This window comes from Hypanus sabinus, chromosome 20, assembly GCF_030144855.1.
Source record: "Hypanus sabinus isolate sHypSab1 chromosome 20, sHypSab1.hap1, whole genome shotgun sequence".
NCBI lineage: Eukaryota > Metazoa > Chordata > Chondrichthyes > Myliobatiformes > Dasyatidae > Hypanus > Hypanus sabinus.
Window position 1 is genome coordinate 31,278,109 of NC_082725.1, and position 21,070 is coordinate 31,299,178.

General features: G+C 38.7%; 1 protein-coding gene across 1 annotated transcript in view; it reads right to left on the reverse strand.

Annotated features, from left to right (window-relative positions):
• Nucleotides 1-21,070, reverse strand: part of glb1 (galactosidase, beta 1) — a 75,653-nt gene that overhangs the window by 46,402 nt on the left and 8,181 nt on the right. The window contains exons 5-7 of the mRNA XM_059945282.1: nucleotides 19,440-19,534; nucleotides 3,992-4,172; nucleotides 2,264-2,322 (exon numbers count right to left, since the gene is read on the reverse strand). Of these exons, the coding sequence (XP_059801265.1) occupies nucleotides 2,264-2,322; nucleotides 3,992-4,172; nucleotides 19,440-19,534 (335 nt within the window). The remainder of the gene's footprint in view (nucleotides 1-2,263; nucleotides 2,323-3,991; nucleotides 4,173-19,439; nucleotides 19,535-21,070) is intronic.

The following is a 21,070-nucleotide window of genomic DNA, read 5'->3' on the forward strand; positions in this document are numbered from 1 at the left end:
AAGTTTACCATGTGGAAATCAACTGCATGTTCTCCACAGACCTATATCCTCACTTGGTTACATTTATCCAATTTGTCCTTAAAAGAAGCAACTGTGTCTACACTAATCATTTCCTTTGGCAAAGTATTTTACACTCCAATAACTCTCCACGTCCAGCCACTTATCCTGTCTGTTCAGTCTCAAATAACAATTTTAAATTGATGATGAATGCTTGTACTCTCCAGAGGAAAAAATCTTTGTTATCCACTAATAAATTCCTTCATAATAAAACAAAAAGAAATATCGTGCTTTACGTTACATTCTTAATTTTCTACTGTGCTAAAAGGAACTATAACCAAAACTACTCATTTGCAACATTTTAAAAAGCATTTTTGAGAGAATTTAAAGATTTGCACATGATGTCCACGAAGCTTAAGTGTTAAAACAGTAGCTATTCATCACTTAAGAGATGAAGGAAAGGATATTAATGGAACCATTTATAAAATGCTTTGCAAAACAAAAAGGAAGAAATGTTGAAATATCTCTGGTCAAATACATTAACTTCTCAAAAAGCTCCTCAAATTCTTTTTAAGATAAATTTGTTTTTGGCAAAACTGCATCTCGTTAGTCTTGGGAAACTGTTTGTGAGATTAGATTTTTAATATCAAAATGTGATTTCACTAAGATAAAATACATTAGATTCACTAATCTAGACTTAAGCACTCAGTCCTGTGGCTGATTTATTGGTGGAAGGTAACAGATGTGTTCCAAGTCAGTCTTGAGCAATGTCAATTCTTGAATATGCTCATATCAACATACAGTATCTAACCAAATAATTTATCCATTCACCAACAGGCTCAGAACTACAAGCATCAATATGAATCTACCCTCCAAAAAAAAGCAAATTGCTAGAGCCGGTCAGTGGTTCAAGCAGCTCCTGTGAATGCAGAGGGATGGTCAGCATCTCATCTGAGGGTCTTCACCATCACTTTCCTTCCACAATGATGCCTGACCATCTGAGTTCTTGCAGCAAGTCATATTTTGCTCTGGATTCCAGCATCAGCATCTCCTATGTCTTCATTAAGCTAGTTATTTTCTTCAATAACTGAAAACCTTTGAAAATCATTAAAGTAATTACTTTCGTTTGAGCTATCAATAGGCTAATCAGCATTTGTGGGGTAAAAGTTAACGTAATCAAGGATGTCCCCTCTATTTTTTTGTTGATGTAGAAATTAAGCAGACTTTTCTGTAACTGATACATTGAAAGGTAAATTGTGTAACTGTGCAATTGGACCAAATGTTTTAATATAGCATACAAGAAAGGTACAGTTTCATAAACAGAGCAAATTATGCAGTGTTACAGAAAATTCCAGTACTGTAAGGATATTCAGCAGTGCAGTGGTAGAAACAGAACTGCAAATTAATGTCAAGGAAATCAGTCAGCAAGGAGCATTGACCTCTCTTTCCAGTTTTCTTCATTGCTACAAATGGAAGAGCTGATTCATTCCATCTTACCCAAGGGACCAGGAACCAACCTGAATCAACCTGCTGATGGAGGTTTGTCTAGTCAAGAGGGCAAAATATTGCTAAATCTGGTAAAATAATGGGCAAATCCATTGTTAGATTGTATAAAGATAATTGGCACGGGTATTACTATTTCTGCTATTACACCTTATTCAGGGTTTATGTGGTGGCCATGGAGAGGTAGCACCTCTGATGGGGCATGTCATCTCAAATCTGAGGCAGTGGCTGTTTGCATGCGACAACAGCCACACCCCGGTAACAAAGCTTTCACAGGCAGTCTATACCCCACAGCGATATGGACATGCCTGTCCTAGCATGTGAAGTCAGCTCCAGCAGACTGGTCAGATGAGATCTACCATGAGATCCAACAGCTAGAAAGGAAGTACTGCCCTACTCCATGGAGAGTGAAGGGCATGACAAGACACAGAAGACATCATCGTCATCCACTGCAACCAACAAAGACACCCCCCCCCCCCATTTGTGCCACTTGTTCATACCACTGGACCCACTCTTCTGAGGTCGAGAGAGTGCAATTGCCCCAGTGTACCAGAGCAAGGCTTTTCCACATTAAAAACTCCCCCCACAGGTCTTCTGTCATCATTGGACACATAACCACACTTTATTCACTGAAAGATAAAGGTTGGATGCCTTTGTAATTGTTGGACTTCAGTAAATTAAAACAAAGAAAGGTGCTATACCACCTATCTGTCCTGAAGAAACATATGACTTGCTGAAGGCATGTTCAATAGTTGTAGCTTACCAGTGGCCCTTGGGGTTCGACAGATCTTTGAGCATTGAAATGTTCAGTTACGTTTCCACCTGTTGGGAAAACAAAGTATTGCACAAAGTGAGGCTGAAAAGACACAAGCTCATCGTTCGGCAGCTGTGTGGTGTGCTAATGGGCACTTTGGTTATGAGCCCTGTAACCAAACTGCCACTAAGTGACATGTTTTCCTCTCCTACTGCAGAGTTCACAAAGCAAAATCCATCTTCCAGGACGGAGGTTGATCAGGAAGGGTGGGCTTTGCCGAGAATGCATTGAAGAACTGGGCTGCTGCCTTGAGACTGAGGAGTGGCTACTAGCCATTAAAATTACTAATCAGGGCTTGCAGGGAGGGTGCAAATATTCAGCTACTGAATGGACACACATCATTAAGGTTTTGGTAGTTCACCTGGACTCGTGAGGATTGAGATTGGGAGACAAGCATAGCAGAGGGATCTTGGGGATTGACATGACAATGATCAAATGGGAGATCATGTGACTAGGGATTTCTGTACCAATTTGGGTAGTCCTGCGGGAGAGAGTTACATTAAGAGGATTTAAATTAATAGAGCCCAAACCCCAAATGGAGTTATTAAAATTTTGCATCCTGGGATGTTTGACAATATGGATTAATCTGGTCAGTCATATTTAAAACATGGTGTGTTAGGGTACCAAGCGTGGGAAGTGAGACCAACGCGGAAATTATGTAAGATGTGCAACTGTGACACCAGCTCGAACAGTGACAGCAAATGACCTGCAAATGGACATTATGGCAATTCACCTGGGAAAAGTCTATTTGCAGTCAAATAGTTCTTAAATTAAGAGCACTACAAAAGGAAATTTCTCTGCTTTGATGTATGATGACTATACAGTACATAGCTCAATATTTTGAAACTATAATCATGACTTCCAACAATTATATCACATTCAAAAATGCATATTAAATTTGCCTGCTCTACCAGATCACCCATATAAACTGTTAGTATTACTTCAGCAAATGACAACAATTAGTTGTAAAGGAAGTGTTTCTACAGTACCAGACAGGTTCCTGCCCAAAGCAGACAATGTGGCTGATTTTATATCATGGAATGAGGCCATTTGGCCCATTGTGTTCATGCCAGTTCCACGGAAGCAATCCCATCAGATCCATTTCTCCTTTCCTTCTTTTCCTGTGCCTTGCAGCAGTTTATTCTCTCTCTCTCTCTCTCTCTCTCTCTTATGCCCATTATCCCTTTGGCTCTTTTTGCCATTAGCCTACACTGGAAACAATTTGCACTAGCCCATTGTTGCGATGTGCGATAAAACTGCAACATCCAAAGAAAACCAATGCTTTGTTGTGCCTCTGCTGACGAAATGGGCAAGTTGGTGGGACCTCCTTAAAATCAGAGATTCGATCCTCCCCTCCCATGAAGTCTACTTTAACTTGGTGCAAATGTTATTTCTGAGACCCATGAGCAGATCAGGGATAGTACTGGCTCTCTCTCTCTTCCAAACATTGCTAGATCAGTTATAAACTTTCCTTTTTCTGTAACTACAGTATGCTGTTAGAAGGACTTCATGGATTGCAAAGTATTTTGTAATATCCCAACAGGTTTGTGAGAGATAGAATATCATGAAACAAAGTTAAATCCAGACAGAACATGGGAACAATGGAGTTCACCATGGAAACCTTTGCCTTAACACTCAAAAGATTTCAGTTCTTCTGAAATAAATCCTTAAAAGTACCTGGACCAAAATCTATGGTTGCGTACATTCCTTGCAAAGTGCCACACTTCACAAATCCTATGCCTGCGCCATCCGTTGTAAACAAAATGATCTCATTTCCCAGATACTTCCGAAAGAGCTTTAATAGATGTCGTAAGTAATCGTAGTCGCATGCAAAGTAGCTGCCATATTCATTCTCCACCTAAAACATCAAAAGAATTTGTGCTTATAATTTCATTGCCATGCAGAAAATCCACCCTTTGCACAATACTGTTGATATTTTTTTAAAAATTCATTCATGAGACTTGAAAGTTGGTGGCAAGCCCAGCATTCTTTGTTCACTCTTAATTGCCCTCAGGTATCTGGTAGGCTGCCATCTTGTTGAACAGCTACAATCTCTGTTCAAAGTACTCCCTAGTGCTATTTCAGGACTCTGTCCCAATGACAATGAAGAAAGTACAATATACTTGGGGGATTTTATAAGATGCAGAGTTGGGCTGAGAAGTGGCAGATGGAGTTCAAACTGGAAAAGCATGAAGTATAAGACATTGTAAGGTCAGATACATTCTAGAAGGCAGAAAATAAGATTAATAGAAAAATTCCTAGCTGTGTGGAGGAACAGAAGGATCTTCCAGTCAAAGTACAAAAATCGTTCCAAGTACCATGCAAGTTGATAGGGTGGTTAAGAAGGCAAACTGCGTGACGGCCTGTTGCCATTAGGAAGGTGATACAGGAACCTCAGGACTCTCACAACTAGATTCAGGAACAGTTATTATACCTCAACCATCAGATTCTTGAACCAAAGGGGATAACTGATGCACCATCAATAACTCACTCTGAAAAGTGAAAGCGAGATATCAGCTTTTATTGACTGGAAGAAGGAACAAGCAGTGGTTGACCACCATACTACATCCTGGAGACTGAGAGGCCGGGCTCAGGCCTTGATTGCCTTTATACCGGGGTCTGTGGGAGGAGCCACAGGAGCAGTCAGCAGGGGGCGTGTCCAGACAGGTATATGTGGTTCACCACAATAACATGACTCAAATTGAAAACACAAAGTACACTGCAGATGCTGTGGTCAAATCAACACATACAAACAAGCTGGATGAACTCAGCAGGTCAGGCAGCATCCGTTGAAATGAGCAGTCAACGTTTCGGGCCAAGACCCTTCGTCAGGACTGAAGAAGGAGGGGGCAGGAGCCCTATAAAAAAGGTGGGGGGAGGGTGGAAGGTGCCAGGTGAAAAAACAATCAGAGGAAAGATCAAGGGGTGGGGGAGGGGAAGCAGCGAGGGGATAGGCCGGAGAGGTGAAGAAGGAATGCAAGGGAAAAGCACTATGGGTAGTAGAAGAAGGCAGAATCATGAGAGAGGTGATTGGCAGCTAAAAAAGGAGGCAGAGTGAGTGTGATGGGGGAAGGGAGAGGGAGGGTATTACCGGAAGTCGGAGAATTAGATGTTCATACCAAGGGGCTGGAGACAACCCAGACGGTTTCAGCACCTCATATACCATCTGGGTAGTCTCCAGCCCCTTGGTATGAACATCGACTTCTGGATGCTGCCCACCCTGCTGAGTTCATGACTCAAAATGACTTGCCCCATTATTGAAATGTTCCTACAACCTATGGACTCACTTTCAAGGACTCATCATGTCACTCTCTCGATATTTATTGATGATTTATTTATTATTATTTCCTTCTTTCTGTATTTACACAGTTTGTTGTCTTTTGCACATTGGTTGAAAGCCCAAGTTGGTTAGTATTTCATTATGGATTTATTGAGCATGGCCACAAGAAAATGAGCCTCAGTACTATATATGGTGTACTTCAATAAAAAATTTACTTTGAACTTTAATTAATCAGGGAATTGAGTTCAAGAGCCACAAGGTAACACTGAAGCTCCTTAAAACTATTTGTATATATGTTGTCTTATTATTACTTCCATCAGAGAGAAGGTAGAGGAACCTGAAGACACACACTCAATGTTTTAGAAGCAGCTCTTCCCACCACAGTCAAAATTCTGAATGGGTGAATATATATATAAAAAAACAGAGGTGCTAAGTACCTGGAATGACAGCTGGGGATGGTGGAATAGGCTAACAGATTAGGAAATTTAAGAGACTCTAAGATAGGCTTGCAGATGAAAAAAAAATGCAGGCCCTGTAGGAGGGAAGGATTTGCTTGACTGTGGAATAAGTTAAAAAGTCAGCACAATATCATGAGCCAAATGACACATACAGTGGTATACTGTTCTATGTCCTACATTTCCCATCACAAAAGGCAAATCACAGAACTGGAGATGCTGGAAATTTGAAATAAAACTGAAAAGGCCAAAAATATCAGCAAGCAAGGCAGCATCTACTGAAAGAAAGCCTGTTAATATTTCATGTCTGTCAGATTTTATCAATTCCAGACCTGAAACAGGAGTCATTTCTCTTTGAATGGATGTTGCCCGATCTGCAGAATGTTCCCAACGTTTACATTGTTTTTAATTCAATTTTCCAGTCAGAATGGAGTACAGTTTAGAGAGGATCTTATTCTTCGATGCAAGGTCAAAGGTAACTACCCCCAATATGTTGTTTCTGTGGTATCTAGATAGCAGGTCAAGTTCTTTGAAAGGTCTTCAACCTGAAATGCTGACTCTAATACACTGCCCACTCACACAGCCTCACCTGCCGGATATTTCCAGCATTTACTGGGTTTTTTTTTCAGATTTCCAGCATTCACAATTTCTTTTATTGTCACTTGGCTAAATTCAGTTCTGGGTCAACAATCACCTCAACGGTAATTGTGTCGCAGGATGATCTCCAAACGCCCCCTGCTGGATATCATCATTATTTGACATGAACACTATTTGACAATCGTCAGCCTTCATGGTGACCAGGTCGTATACAAGAACTGTTATTTATGCCTGCTCTTTTGGGAAACACAAGCACCCATGATTAGTAAAAGACTGCTTATTAAGGCAATAGCAATCTCATAATATTTAACTGAGACCTCATCCTACCATCACAAGATCCACAGTTAACTAAATTAATATTTGACAAAACTATTTGTGGGAAGTTAAGATGCAGATAAGATTGGGGGGGAAACAGTGCTTCAGACAGATAAGTCCAGAAGACTGGCAATGGGGAGGGGCAAATGTGCAAACAAAACCACTTTACCAAGGTCAAATTGTAATTGATGATTGCTCAAGCATGTGATCTGATAAATTACAAAGGAAGCATGACAGTGCCTTGAAATGCTTAGGAGTTGTGAAGATTTGGCATGGTATCTGAAACTTTGACAAACATCTACAGATGTGTGGTGGAGAGTATATTGACCAGCTGCATCACAACCTCGTATTGAAACACTAATGCCCTTGAAAGGAAAATCCTACAAAAAACAGTAGGTATGGCCCAGCCCATTATGAGTAAAGCCTTTCCCACCATTGAGCACATCTACATGAAACACTGTCACAGGAAAGCATCATACATCATACATCATCAGATACCTCCACACCCAGGGCATGCTCTCCTCTTGCTGCTGCTGGGAAGAGAGTACAGGAGCCTTCGGACTCACACACCAGGTTCAGGAACATTTATTACCCCTCAACCATCAGGTTCTTGAGCCAAAGGGAATAATTTCAAATAACTTCACTTGCCCCATCATTGAAATGTTTGCACAAACTATGGACTCACTTTCAAGGACTCTTCATATCATGTTCTCGCTACTTATTATTTATTTATTTTTTATTATTAATTTTTGTATTTACACAGTTTGTTCTCTTATGCACACTGGTTGAATGCCCAAAATGATACGGTCTTTATGGTTTTGATTCTATTATGAATTTATTGAGTATGTCCGCAAGAAAATGAATTTCAGGGTTATATATCACATATATGTACTTCGATAATAAATTTATTTTGAACTTTAAATCAACATGGCAGCTGGAAAATGGTCATTTCATAACCTGAAAAAAAGTGTACAGTAAGACCATGTTGCTGACATTTTAAAAGATGTATGTTAAGAACAACGCTGACTTAGAATTTGGAAAAACTTAAGACCACTGGGAAGCATCAGGAAAGTCCGCCGAGTGTGGAAGGTACACATGCCTTATAAAAGAAAATATGCTGTATTGAAAAAAAAGTTAATCTGGAGCTCTCTGCGGGATTACAGATATTAAAAACATAGACCTCGACTAACGCAGACTAAAGGGGCTACACAGATTTGACACCACTCACCCATGCGGAATGTAGGTGAAATAACAATGCTGATTTAAAATCTTTTACATAAAAAGCAAGAAAAATATCAAAGTCTGTATCAGAACAAAGAGGATTAATTGTTAATGATTGTTATAATGGGGAAAAAATGAATCCCTTACATACGACACAGACTAAAGGTGTTGAACTGGGCAGAATTTATGGGAGAGTAATGAATACGAAATGATGGGAGCAGAAAGTCACACAAAATATGTATCCAAAACTTCTGAGGGACTTGAGGCTGAGAGGCATATAGTGATCAAGGTAAACAGGTTTATTGCATGAGCATCTTTTTCATCAGGCAGTTAAGAACAGTGAAACAGTGGGCAATGTCAGTTTTATTTGACATTAAAAGTTTGACTTGGGAAAACCTTGGAAATCATGACCATAACTAGCAGTGTTTTACTTTTATCTTCTTTTCCCCATGTGTCTTGGCTCTTAAGGGGTCACTCTGTCCTACATCACTTCTTTTCTTAACATTAGATTTACTACCTCCCGAAAACACTGCTTCTCTGCACATCCATTCCAACAAATTGCCAGTCCTTCTCAATTAAGTCTCCCTATCACACTTCCCCTATACAGCCTATTAGCTTCAGCTCCGAACCATTGCCTACTTCCAGCCCATCGCACCTACTGCTGACTAAACTTTCAGATTGAACCTCTTCAACATTCACTTCTCTTTCGATCATAGGATCCACCTCAGATCCCACTCATCTGAAGTTCCTAGACAAGTCTGATCCCACTTGACCCAACTCCTGACAACTCCACATTCTCAAAGCAATTGGCATCTGCAATGCCTGGTTTCTGTTGCTTCGTCCCGCTTGGAGCTTGCAGTCTTCCAGTTGATACCCAATGGATTATCTTGTTTCATTCAAATAACATAAAGCTTCCTCTTGTGGACTCTCCAAGCCTTTTCTCTATTCGCATATCTTTCTCCCTCACTCCCTCTTCTCTTTGGTTTTAAATTAATCATCACCATTTGTAATTTTATTAATTTCTAAATAACTAACAGTGGGAAATCAGCACATTAGCACTGCACAAGTTCAGTTTCCATTCAATTAGGTCTTCATAACACAGTGCTAAGAGATCATATCAACAGCATCAATTTTCCTCAGAATACAATGCATTCTGGTTACTTGCACTGTAGGTAACAAATCATTAACTCACCAACTAACTCATCTTTAGAACATGGGAGAAATCTAAAGGAAATACATGTGGTCACAGGGAGAACATAAACTTCTGCCTCAGTTTATCATAGATACATCCATGAAATCTTTGTGCCTTGTAGTTTACTGCTTTGCAACTATTGCGTAGAGTTGACCCTGAAACTCACATTCCGAGTCCTCTTAACTCGTTCAACTAAAGGAACTAAGTATTAGTCAAAAAAGAATACAAATTGATGACCTTGCAAGTTGATCAGTCTCAGCAACCAGAGTATTGAAAAAGGTGGTTTTAAATTATGGTCCCCATTTTCCAAAGTCCTATAGAGTCTGGAATTGTCCCAGTGGATCTGAAGCAGCAATTCTGACCTCATTTATTAAGAAAGGAAGGAGAGGGAAAACAGAATCACCAGTTTGTTAACCTGATATTAGTAGTAATGAACATCCTGGAATGCGTACACCTTGTCAAGAATAATAGAAATACACAGAGCCAACATTGGCTTATGAAAACAGCATCACATTTACTGGCAGAATAATAGTCCAGCTGCTCTCTCATGGTTCCAATGCCCCGGGCTCAATCCTGACCTCAAGCCCTATCCACGTGGAATTGCATGTTCTTCATTCGACCATATAGATTTTCATTAGGTCACACAAGCTTCTGATAAGGTCCCAGAAACCTTGATTAATAAGATTAGAGCATGTGTAGTTGGGGTGTGATGTGTACTGATGGACTTAGAACTGGTTCTCAAAAGGAAAACAAAGAAACTTTTTGGTTAATAGGCAGAGTTCAGTACTTAGGCTCCAGTTTTTCACAGTGCCTATAAAAAGAATTCAGCCCCCCTTGGAAGTTTTAATGATTTATTGTTTTACTATGTTGAATCACTGTGGATTTAATGTGGCTTTTTTGACACTGATCAACAGGAAAAGAGTTTTTCATGTCAAGTGAAAATAGATCTCCACAAAGTGATTTAAATTAATTACAAATATAAAACAAAAAATAATCGATTGCACAAGTATTCACTCCCCTCCTTTAATATGACACACCAAATCATCACTGGTGCAGACAATTGGTTTTAGAAGTCACATAATTAGTTAAATGGAGATCACCCATGTGCAGTCAAGGTGTTTAAGTTGACTGTAGTAAAAGTACACCTGCATCTGGAAGGTCCAACTGCTGGTGAGTCAGTATCCTGGCAAAAAAACTACACCATGAACACAAAAGAACACTCCAAGCAACTCCACAAAAAAGATATCAAAAAGCACAAGTCAAGAGATGGATTCAAGTCACTGAATATTCTTCAGCATTCAGTTAAGTTAATCATCAAGAAACAGAAAGAACATGGCACAACTGTAAATCAAGTCAGAGCAGGCCATCCTCAAAAACTGAGTGACCATGCAAGAAGGGACTAGTCAGGGAGGCCACCAAGAGATCTATGGTAACTCTAGAGGACTTACAAGCTCCAGTGGCTGAGATGGGAGATACTGTGCATACAACAACTGTTGCCCGGGTGTTTCACCAGTTGCCACTTCATGGGAGAGTAGCAAACAGAAAGCAACTGTTGGAAAAAATCTCATGAACTCTCGGCTAGAGTTTGCCAGAAGGCATGTAGACGATTCTGAAGTCAGCTGGAAGAAGGTTTTATGGTCTGACGAAGCTAAAATTGAGCTTTTTGACTGTCAGTCTAAATGCAATGTTTGGCATAAGCCAAACATAGCACATAATCAAAAACACACCATCACTACCGTGAAGCATGGTGATGGCTGCATCATGCTGTGGGAATGTTTCACTGCAGCGGGACCTGAAAGGCTTGTGAAGGTAGAGGGTAAAATGAATACAGCAAAATTCAGGGAAATCCTGGAGGAAAACCTGATGCAGTCTGCAAGAGAAATGCGACTTGGGAAAATATTTGTTTTCCAGCAAGACAATAACCTCAAGCATAAAGCCAAAGCCACACAGGAATGGCTTAAAAACAACAAAATTGATGTCCTGATGTGCCAAGTCAGAGTCCAGACATCAATCCAATTGAGAATTTGTGGCTGGACTTAAAGGGCTGTTCACTCAGAATCCCCATGCAATCCAACAAAACTTGAGCAGTTTTGTAAAGAAAAGTGGGGAACATGTGCAGTGTCTAGATGTGCAAAGCTGATAGAGACCTATCCATGCAGACTCAATGGCTGTATTTGCTGCCAAAGGTGCATCTACAAAATACTTTTGCAATCAATTATTCTGTATTTTATACTTGTAACTAGTTTAGTTCACCTTGTACAGGACTATTTTCACTTCGGCACAAAGGAATCTTTTTCTGTTGATAGATGTCAAAAAAGCCATATTAAATCCACCATGATTCAATGTTATAATGCAATAAAAGACATTAAGTCCCAACTGTGGGGGGGGGGGGGGGGGGGGGGATGAATACTTTTTATAGGCGCTGTGTATCAACAACCTGGTTGAGAGAACAACATGATTTATTTCCAGGTTGATGACAATACTGAAGGGAACTAAGTGTTTGGAAGTGGATATAAAGATGCTTCAAGGAGATACCAACAAGACAGGGTGAGAATATGAAAGATGAAACACAATATAGAAAAGCAAAGCACATAACAGAAAAGGGAATTTGTTAAGCGGCACAAGATTGGATAGTGTTGATTGTCGAAAGGACTTTGGTATGGTTCTATTCAGATTGTTTTTACACAAGGATAGACTAAGACTGAAATGAGTTGAAATTTTCTTTACTATAAAGATGTTAAACTTTTGGAATTCTCTTTCCCAGAAGACTGTGAAGAGGCATTTTTTGTATTAATTCATAACACAAATCCATAAACATCTGGATAATGATAAAGTCAAGGAACACCACAATGTGGGAGTGAGATGGAACCTTAATGAATGACAGAGCAGGCATGGACTGGATGACCTTCCTCTGTGCCTAATGTCCTTTTGTTTTTAGCATAATGTTAATAATTTCTAGAGAATGTGACATATGGAATTCATCAGTATGACATTACTCAAGTTAGAGTCTGTTAATTTAAGATTTATCTCTGATGTTCCACATTTCTTGGCTGCCTACCATTCCAATGTACGCTCTTGGTCAATAACATTCAAAGTTAAACTCCCTTGGATTCAACTCCTATTTTGGCATCATATTCCCTATCACTACAGCCTTTTCTAATCCTAAATTCCTCCATTTCCTGCTGCCCGATGAAGGCAAAGAAATAGTCACCATTTCAGATCAAGAATCAGCATCAAGACCGAGAGCACATAATTTCAAACCAAGATGTCAATCATCCCTTTGTCTTCACAGACCCAATGCGTTCTTCCAACAATTTATTTTTGGCTTCACTTTCTGGTATCAGCAGTCCCTTGTGTCTGCTGTGAACTTATAATTGTACATGTACCAGTAGGTGTAACCAACCAACTGCAATTCCAGTTTCTAACTCTGGGAGTCATTCTAACCATTTCCTCTTTAAAGGATCCTCTTGAAACCCACCGTTTGGAACAAGATTTGAGTCATGTGCTAATATACTTTACAGTGCTGTGTCAGATATAAAGCACTGACAGATCTAGTCACCATAGAAAGGATGTGTTTGAGCTAGAAAGGATGCAGAGAAGCTTTGCAATGATGTCACTTGGACTGGAGGCTTGACTTACAAGCTAGGACTGTTGCTTCGGAGTGAAGGAGGCTGAAGGATGACCTTATAGATATGAGGGGTATAGACAGAGTAGATGGTCATAGTTGTGTTCCATCGGTACATTGTCTGAAACTAAGAAACATAGGTTTTGGGTGCAAGGGAAATGATTTAAAGAAGATTTGAGCAACAAGTTTTTCACAATGAGAGTGGTGGGTACATAGAATAAGCTGCCAGAGAAGATAGCAAAGGCAGGTACACTTATAATGCTTAAAGAAGAGATTAGGACTTCCGGTAAGATGGCGATTGTTTAGTCACTCCGAACTTTTGCTCCGTTATTCTTCCTACCTTTGCACTATATGTCTCCCTTCTTAAACTTTAGTTAGGTATCTTATTAGTTCTCTTTTACCTGCCTGCAAATGCATCTATCTTATAATGGCTACCAAAAGTATTAAAACCGGGAAAAGGGAGACTTCTACAGCTTAGCAGGCTGACATTCTCACTGTTTTGGAACAACATCGACAAGATACTTTAAAGGATTTTAGAACTGAATTTAGAACGTCTTTCAACCAGCTGGATTTCAAATTGGATCAGATCAATGCTAGAGTGGATGAACATGCTGAACATTTATCTCGCATTGACTTAACTTCTGAAGATTTACAACGCCGTGTTCAATATCTTGAAACTCTCTGCTCCAACCTAGAGGAGAAGAACAGTAAACTTTTTTCCAAAATGGTGGATCTTGAAAATCAGAGCAGACGTTGCAATCTACGAATTCTTGGTTTGCCAAAGGCCACCGAAAAGGGCTCTCCCGTTGAATTTTTTTCTGATTTTCTCTGTGAGATTTTTGGGAAAGAATTTCTTCCGACTCCACCTGAGCTTGAAAGGGCTCACAGGATGTATGTTCCTCGTGCAACTCTGGTTCCGGCCCACGGCCGGTCATTCTATGCTTTCATCAATACCAGGTGAAAAACCATTTGATTATGGAGGCACGCCACAGAGGTACTTTTGCTTTTCAAAAGACGGTCATTCGTTTTGTGGAGGATTATGCCCCCCAGGTTCTGAAGATGCGTGCTGAGTTTAAAGGTGTAATGAAAGTGCTTTTTGATCGCGGATTCAGACCCTCTCTTCGAAATCCAGCCGATCTTCAAATTATGCTTACTACTGGAGATTATAAGTGGTTTAAATCAGTGAAGGAGGCTGAGGCGTTTGTTGGAAGTCTTCCGGCCACCTTGTCTTCTTCGGAACCGGTCTGACCTTCTAAAATGGTTGATAAGTACTTCTCGAAGTAAAACTATTTTTTTTCCGAACTCAGACTTTACTTGAATAATTCAGACATTATCTATTGAAACTCTAAGGGCTGTAGTCAATCTCTACCTGGACTTGGTGCATTTTTTCTAAATAGATAATCTAAGTTTAATGTTTCCCTGCGGACTTTTAGATTTTACTTGTGTAATCTATTTTATTTTTGTAAAACTTTATCTATAGAGATCTACAATTGACTTTAACTTGTTTTAGAGGTTTGGAGTTTTTATTGAAGGCCTCCCTGTTGGTTGATTCATAGTTTCACTTTTGCTTTTTTTTTCTGTAAATGGTTGATAAGTACTCTCTTTGAATTTATAATTCCCCCTTTTCTCCCTCCTTTTTCTTTTCTTTCAACCTTTTATAACTTTTTGCGGGTAGGTTAGTTTTAGTTTTCTTCTGATTTTCTTTGTATTAAGTTTTATACTTCTGTTGAAGTTGTTCCTATTTGTAATTCTGTTTTCTAGTGCATAAATTAGTTATTATTTGCTATTTTATTTATATAGAACTTTTGTTAACGACACAGAACTGGAAGTCATATCTGGGTTAATTTTTTTTGGTAGAGCTAGCTGCTTTTTTAGGTAGCCGTCTAGTTTTGGGTTGCGAGGGTGGGGTGGATTCTCCAGTTCCAACACTACTCACTGTTTCTTTTGTTTTCCTTTGTTACTCAGGACATGTCTCTGTTTTGATTCTATGGATCTATGTTTACATTTTTGCTCCCAGACTGCTTGATTTTTTATATGCCTGCTACCTTCTATGCACTAACAATTGATAATGGTTAATACACTTAAATTTGTGAACTGGAATGTAAAGGGATTGAATCATCCTGTTAAAAGAAGGAAGGTCTTCTCGCATATTAAACAACTCAAAGCCGACATTGCTTTCCTTCAAGAAACTCATATTCGTAGTTTTGATAATTCTCGGCTTTTGTCAAAGTGGGCGGGTCAGCATTTTCATTCATCCTTTGCCGCCAAAGCTAGGGGGGGTCTCCATCCTTATTAATTCAAATATTCCTTTTGAACTCCATAATAAGATATCTGATACAAATGGCCGTTTTATTATTGCTTCTGGTAAATTATATAATACTAAAGTTGTACTAGCAAACCTGTATGCTCCCAATTTTGATTATGTTAATTTTTTTGAACGTTTTTTCTCCTCACTACCAGATTTAAACTCATACTCTCTTATACTGGGTGGCGATTTCAATTGTTGGTTAGATCCTAATTTGGATCCATTGTCCTCTGTTACTAGACTACCTACTAAATCTTCCTTAGCTATTCACTCTTTTCTCTTTAATTATAGTATCTCTGATATATGGCATTTCCTTCATCCTACTGAGAGAGATTATTCTTTTTTTTCACATGTTCACCATACCTTTACTAGAATTGACTACTTTTTACTCGATAATCAACTTATTCCATGCGTCTATTCTTGTGATTATCAGAGTATACTGATTTGTGACCATGCCCCAATTACTTTGTCTTTAAATTTTCCTGGTCTCCCTCAGAGGAATAAACACTGGCGTTTTGACTCGACTTTGTTATCGGATGATGACTTTCTAAAATTTATTAAGGATCAGATAACCTTTTAACACCAGTACATCATCTGAAATGTCATTCCAGATTGTCTGGGATGCCATGAAAGCATATTTGAGGGGTCAAATAATCTCCTATAGAGCAAATCTTAATAGAAAGTCCTGTGCAGATCGATTAGACCTCATTAATCAGATTAAAGAATTGGATCAACTATATGCTCAAACTAAGAATCCTGAATTATACAAGAAGCCTGTAGAACTTCAAACTAAATTTAATCTTCTGTCTACTCAACTTGTCAAACGCCAACTTCTTGAAAGTAAGAGTCGCTTCTATATTCATGGTGACAAAACTGGTAAATTTCTAGCCAATCAGCTGAGGCGTTCCAAAGCCAAACAGCATATTACAAAGATCCGGAAGGAAAATGGAGACTTTACATCAGATCACTTAGAAATCAATGACGTATTTAAAAATTTTTATTCTCGATTTTATTCCTCTGAATCTCTGAATGAGAATATCTCTGTTGATCATTTTTAAATAATCTGAATATTCCTTCGCTTTCATCTGATTTTAAAGCTAAACTTAATGCACCTATATCATTTGAAGAAATATCTTTTGCAATTTCTGCATTGTCCTCAGGGAAATCTCCTGGACCTGATGGGTTCCCCGTAGAATTTTATAAATCATTCTCTTCACTTCTTTCTCCTCAGTTATTCTCAGTATTATCTGACTCGTTTAATTACGGTAAATTGCCACCCTCTTTTAATGAGGCATCTATTATTCTTTTATTAAAAAAGGGTAAAGACCCAACAGAGTGTTCCTCGTATAGGCCAATTTCTTTGCTTAATGTTGATGTTAAAATCTTGGCCAAAGTTTTGGCTTATAGATTAGGAACTGTTATTCCCTCTATTATTTCTGATGATCAAACTGGTTTTATTAAAAACCGTCTTCCTTTTTTTAACATTCGGCGTTTATTTAACATTTTATATTCACCATCAACAGGGATTTCTGAATGTGTTATTTCCCTCGATGCAGAGAAAGCATTTGATCGTATAGAGTGGAACTACCTTTTTGCAGTTTTAGAAAAATTTGACTTCGGTCAATGTTTTATCTCTTGGATCAAATTGCTATATCTGTGTCCAACTGCCTCTGTTTTGACTAACTTTCAGAAATCCCAGTTATTTAACCTCAAACGTGGCACCTGTTAGGGATGCCCTTTAAGTCCCTTTCTCTTTGATTTGGCTATAGAACCTTTGGCAATAGCATTTTGAAACTATCCTGAATTGACCAGGATTTGGAGAGGGGTTGTTGAGCATAAAGTTTCTCTTTATGCTGATAACTTATTACTTTTTCTTTCAAATCCGTCTACATCCTTACCTCCAATGTTTTCACTTCTTGATCAGTTTAGCCAGTTCCCTGGCTATAAACTTAATTTACATAAGAGTGAACTTTTCCCAATTAATAAAGAAGCACAAGAATTAACATTCCGTGATCTCCCTTTTAAAGTAGTTCATAATCAATTTACTTATCTTGGGATTACAGTCACAAGGAAGTTTAAAGATCTTTTTTGTGAAAATTTTGCCAATCTTTCATATACTATAAAACAGAGTCTGTTACAATGGTCACCTCTATCTATGTCTTTGGTAGGTCATATCAATGTTGTTAAAATGTATGTTCTCCCTAAACTTTTATATTTATTTCAATCAATCCCAATTTTTATTCCTAAATCTTATTTTGATTCCTTAGACTCTATTATTTTGTCATATCTGTGGAAGAATAAGCGCTCTAGAATTAATAAAGTTTATCTCCAAAAATCTAAGAAAGAGGGTGGTATGGCTTTACCTAACTTTCATTTATATTATTGGGCAGCCAATATACGTTGTGCTACCTTTTGGTCTTTTTTCCATAGCCAACCCGAGTGCCCTAATTGGGTGGCAATGGAGTTGAGTTCCACTAAAGATTTATCTATTTCTGCACTTCTTGGCTCTGTACTCCCTGGTAGTTTGTCCAGATTAATTGTTAATCCTCTTGTTAGACACACTTTGCGTATATGAGCTAGTTTAGGAAATTTTATGGTTTCCATGGTTTTTCCTTTTCTAGCCCTATCTTACATAATCACCTTTTTTTACCTACTACGTATGATTCAGCATTCCATGATTGGTATAGGAAGGGCATTAGACATTTTGAAGATCTTTTTATTGATAATCGCTTCGCATCTTTTCAACAGCTCTCTGCTAAGTTCAATCTGCCCAATGCTCATTTTTTTAGATATCTCCAAATTAATCACTTTATTAATCCTTTAATTCCCAACTTCCCTAAAATGCCTGAGAAAAATGTTATGGATTTATTTCTTTCTATTAAACCACTAGGTAAAGGTTTAATATCATTTATTTGTGATAAATTAGCATCCTTACAACGTGCCCCTGTGGATAAAATTAGAATAGCTTAGGAGCATGATTTAAATATCTCCCTATCTGATGAGACTTGGGATTCGATTCTCAAATCGGTTAATTCAACCTCTCTTTGTGCTCGCCATTGCCTTTTACAGTTTAAGATTGTTCATAGAGCCCATATGTCTAAATCTAAACTATCTCGATTTTACCCTAATATTAGTCCTCTTTGTGATAAATGCAAAAGGGGCGAGGCATCTCTCATTCATATGTACTGGTTTTGTCCTAGCTTGGAGAAATTTTGGAAAGATGTCTTCATAACGTTATCGTATATTCTGAATCACCACCTAGAACCTAACCCTTTAATTGCTTTGTTCGGTTTTTTGGTTGAGACAGATTTACGTCTGAGTTCGACTAAATGTTGAATATTATCTTTTGCTTTTCTCCTGGCTAGACGTTTAATCCTCCTTAGATGGAGAGATGTTGCCCCGCCCACGCATACTCAATGGCTTAATGATATTATGTCCTGCTTATACCTTGAAAAAATTCATTATTCAGTTCTTAATTCGGATATAAAGTTCCATAAGGTCTGGGGACCTTTTATTGAGTACTTTCATAACCTTCCTCTTAACTAAGGTTTTTTTTTCGGTCCCTTGCTTTCAGCTCCTTTATTTTGGTAGTAGGCATTGATAGCTGTTGCTAAGTGTATTTACAGTTTTGGAGGTTTGAATGTCCTGATTTATATTCTCTATATTGTGTTGTGGTTGGTCTGGAGTTTTTTTTTTTGTTGCGGGGCTTGGAGAGGATACTAATTTTACATGTCTTCAATTTGGGTGCATTCTCAATTTTTTTTTGTATTATATTATTTTTGTATGTTTATTTTTGCACTGTATTAAGGTTCTACATTTTGATCTGGGTTTTTTTTTATCTGTAGCGATGTAGAAAATGTATAAAAAAACTAATTAAAAAAAAAAGAGATTAGGACAGGCAAATGGATAGGAAAGGTTTTAAGGAGGTGTAGCCCAAAAGCAGCAAAGAGGTTTAGCTTAACTAGGCACCTTGGTTGGTTGGATGAGTTGGGCCAAAGGGCCTGTTTCCATGGCAGATACTGTATCCCGATGACTGTTGAATCAAAGATAATTCAATAAACAGAATTACCCTCACCACTTTAACTAGTCTAATCAGTTCCATCATGACTTTTAATTTTAAAAAAGCACTCCATACCTGTACAGTAATGATTGGTCCATTATTCTGATACAGAAATGTTTTCACCTTGGGCAAGAGCACACTCATCCATTTGTCAACATACCTCAGATAATCTAAAAAGAGAATAATGGAACTAATTGTTCAATTACCTCTGCTCCCATGACGCCACACACAGTTGCATAGCCCCCTGAAATTATTGCATCCACATTCAAAATATTAACAATTTTTTGCCCAGTTAAGGGCTAATAGTCTTGGGCTAAAACAGATTCCAACCAATCATCTCCACAAAGCTAGATTTTAATCTCGGTTTATATACACGCAGTTGCCACTTCACTCAGTATATCCTGTACATAATAAAGTGGTAACTGGGAGTACTTTCATTGTCTTCTGCTGCTGAGGCCCATCCGTTTCAGGTTCAATGTATTGTGTGTTCAGAAATGCTCTTCTGCACACCATTGTTATAACATGAGGTTATTTGAGTTACCACCACCTTCCTGTCAACATGAACCAGTCTGGCCATTCTCCTCTGACCTCTCTCATATATAAGGGGTCTTCACCCATAGAACTGCCACTCACTATATTTTTTTGCAACATCAAGTGCAGATAGGAATGGGCTGATAGCAAGGATGAATGATTGGCTGAGGAGATAGTGCAGGGGACAAGGTTTCAAGTTGTTGGATCATTGGAACTTTCTCTGGGGAAGGGGTGACCTGTATTAGAGGGACAGATTCCACTTGAACTGGAGGGGAACCAATATCCTGGCCAGGAGGTTGAAACTTGGATGAGTTTAAACTGGTTTTGCAGGGGGCTAGGAACTGAAGTACTGGGTCAGTAAGTGAAGGATCGGACAGGAAGGTTGATGTCAGGGAAAGTATTGAAAGGCAAAATTGAAATAACAGTATGATGGATCGAATAGTGTGAAGTGTGGTATATTTTAATGTCAGGAGTATTATGGGTAAAGGTATTGAACTTAGAGCATGGATCAGTACATGAAACTACAATGTTGTGGCCATTACTGAAACTTGGTTGAGAGAGGGGCAGGAATGGGTGAATTTTTGAATTTTAAAGTAAGGACAGAGGAGGTAAAAAATGTTTGGGGGGGTAAGTTGCACTACTAATCAGGAACAATCTCACAACTGCACTCAGGGGAGACATAATGGAGGGTTCAGACACTGAGTCCATTTGGGTAGAACTCAGGAATATGAAGGATGAAATCACATTTATGGGATTGTACTACAGGCCTCCTAATAGCCACCGGGACATTGAGGAACAGATACATGATCAGATTATGGAAATGTGTAAAAGTTATAAGGTCGTTGTCAAGGGGAATTTCAACTTCCCTAATATACACTAGGACCTTCTTGATGTAAGGTGTTTAGATGGGACTGAATTTATTAAATGTATCCAAGAAGGTTTCTTAAATCAATATGTGAATAGTCCAATGAAAGGAAGGGCCATACTGAACCAGGTGCCGGGTAATAAGCTTGGCCAGGTGACTGACCTTTCAGTGGGTGAACAGTTAGGGATCACAGTTCGTGATCTCAAATCCTTAACTTCCAGGATAGCTATAGATAAGAATAGGTATGATCCTTGTGGGACAGTTTTAAATTGAAGAAGGACAAATTATGACAGCATTAAGCAGGAACTAA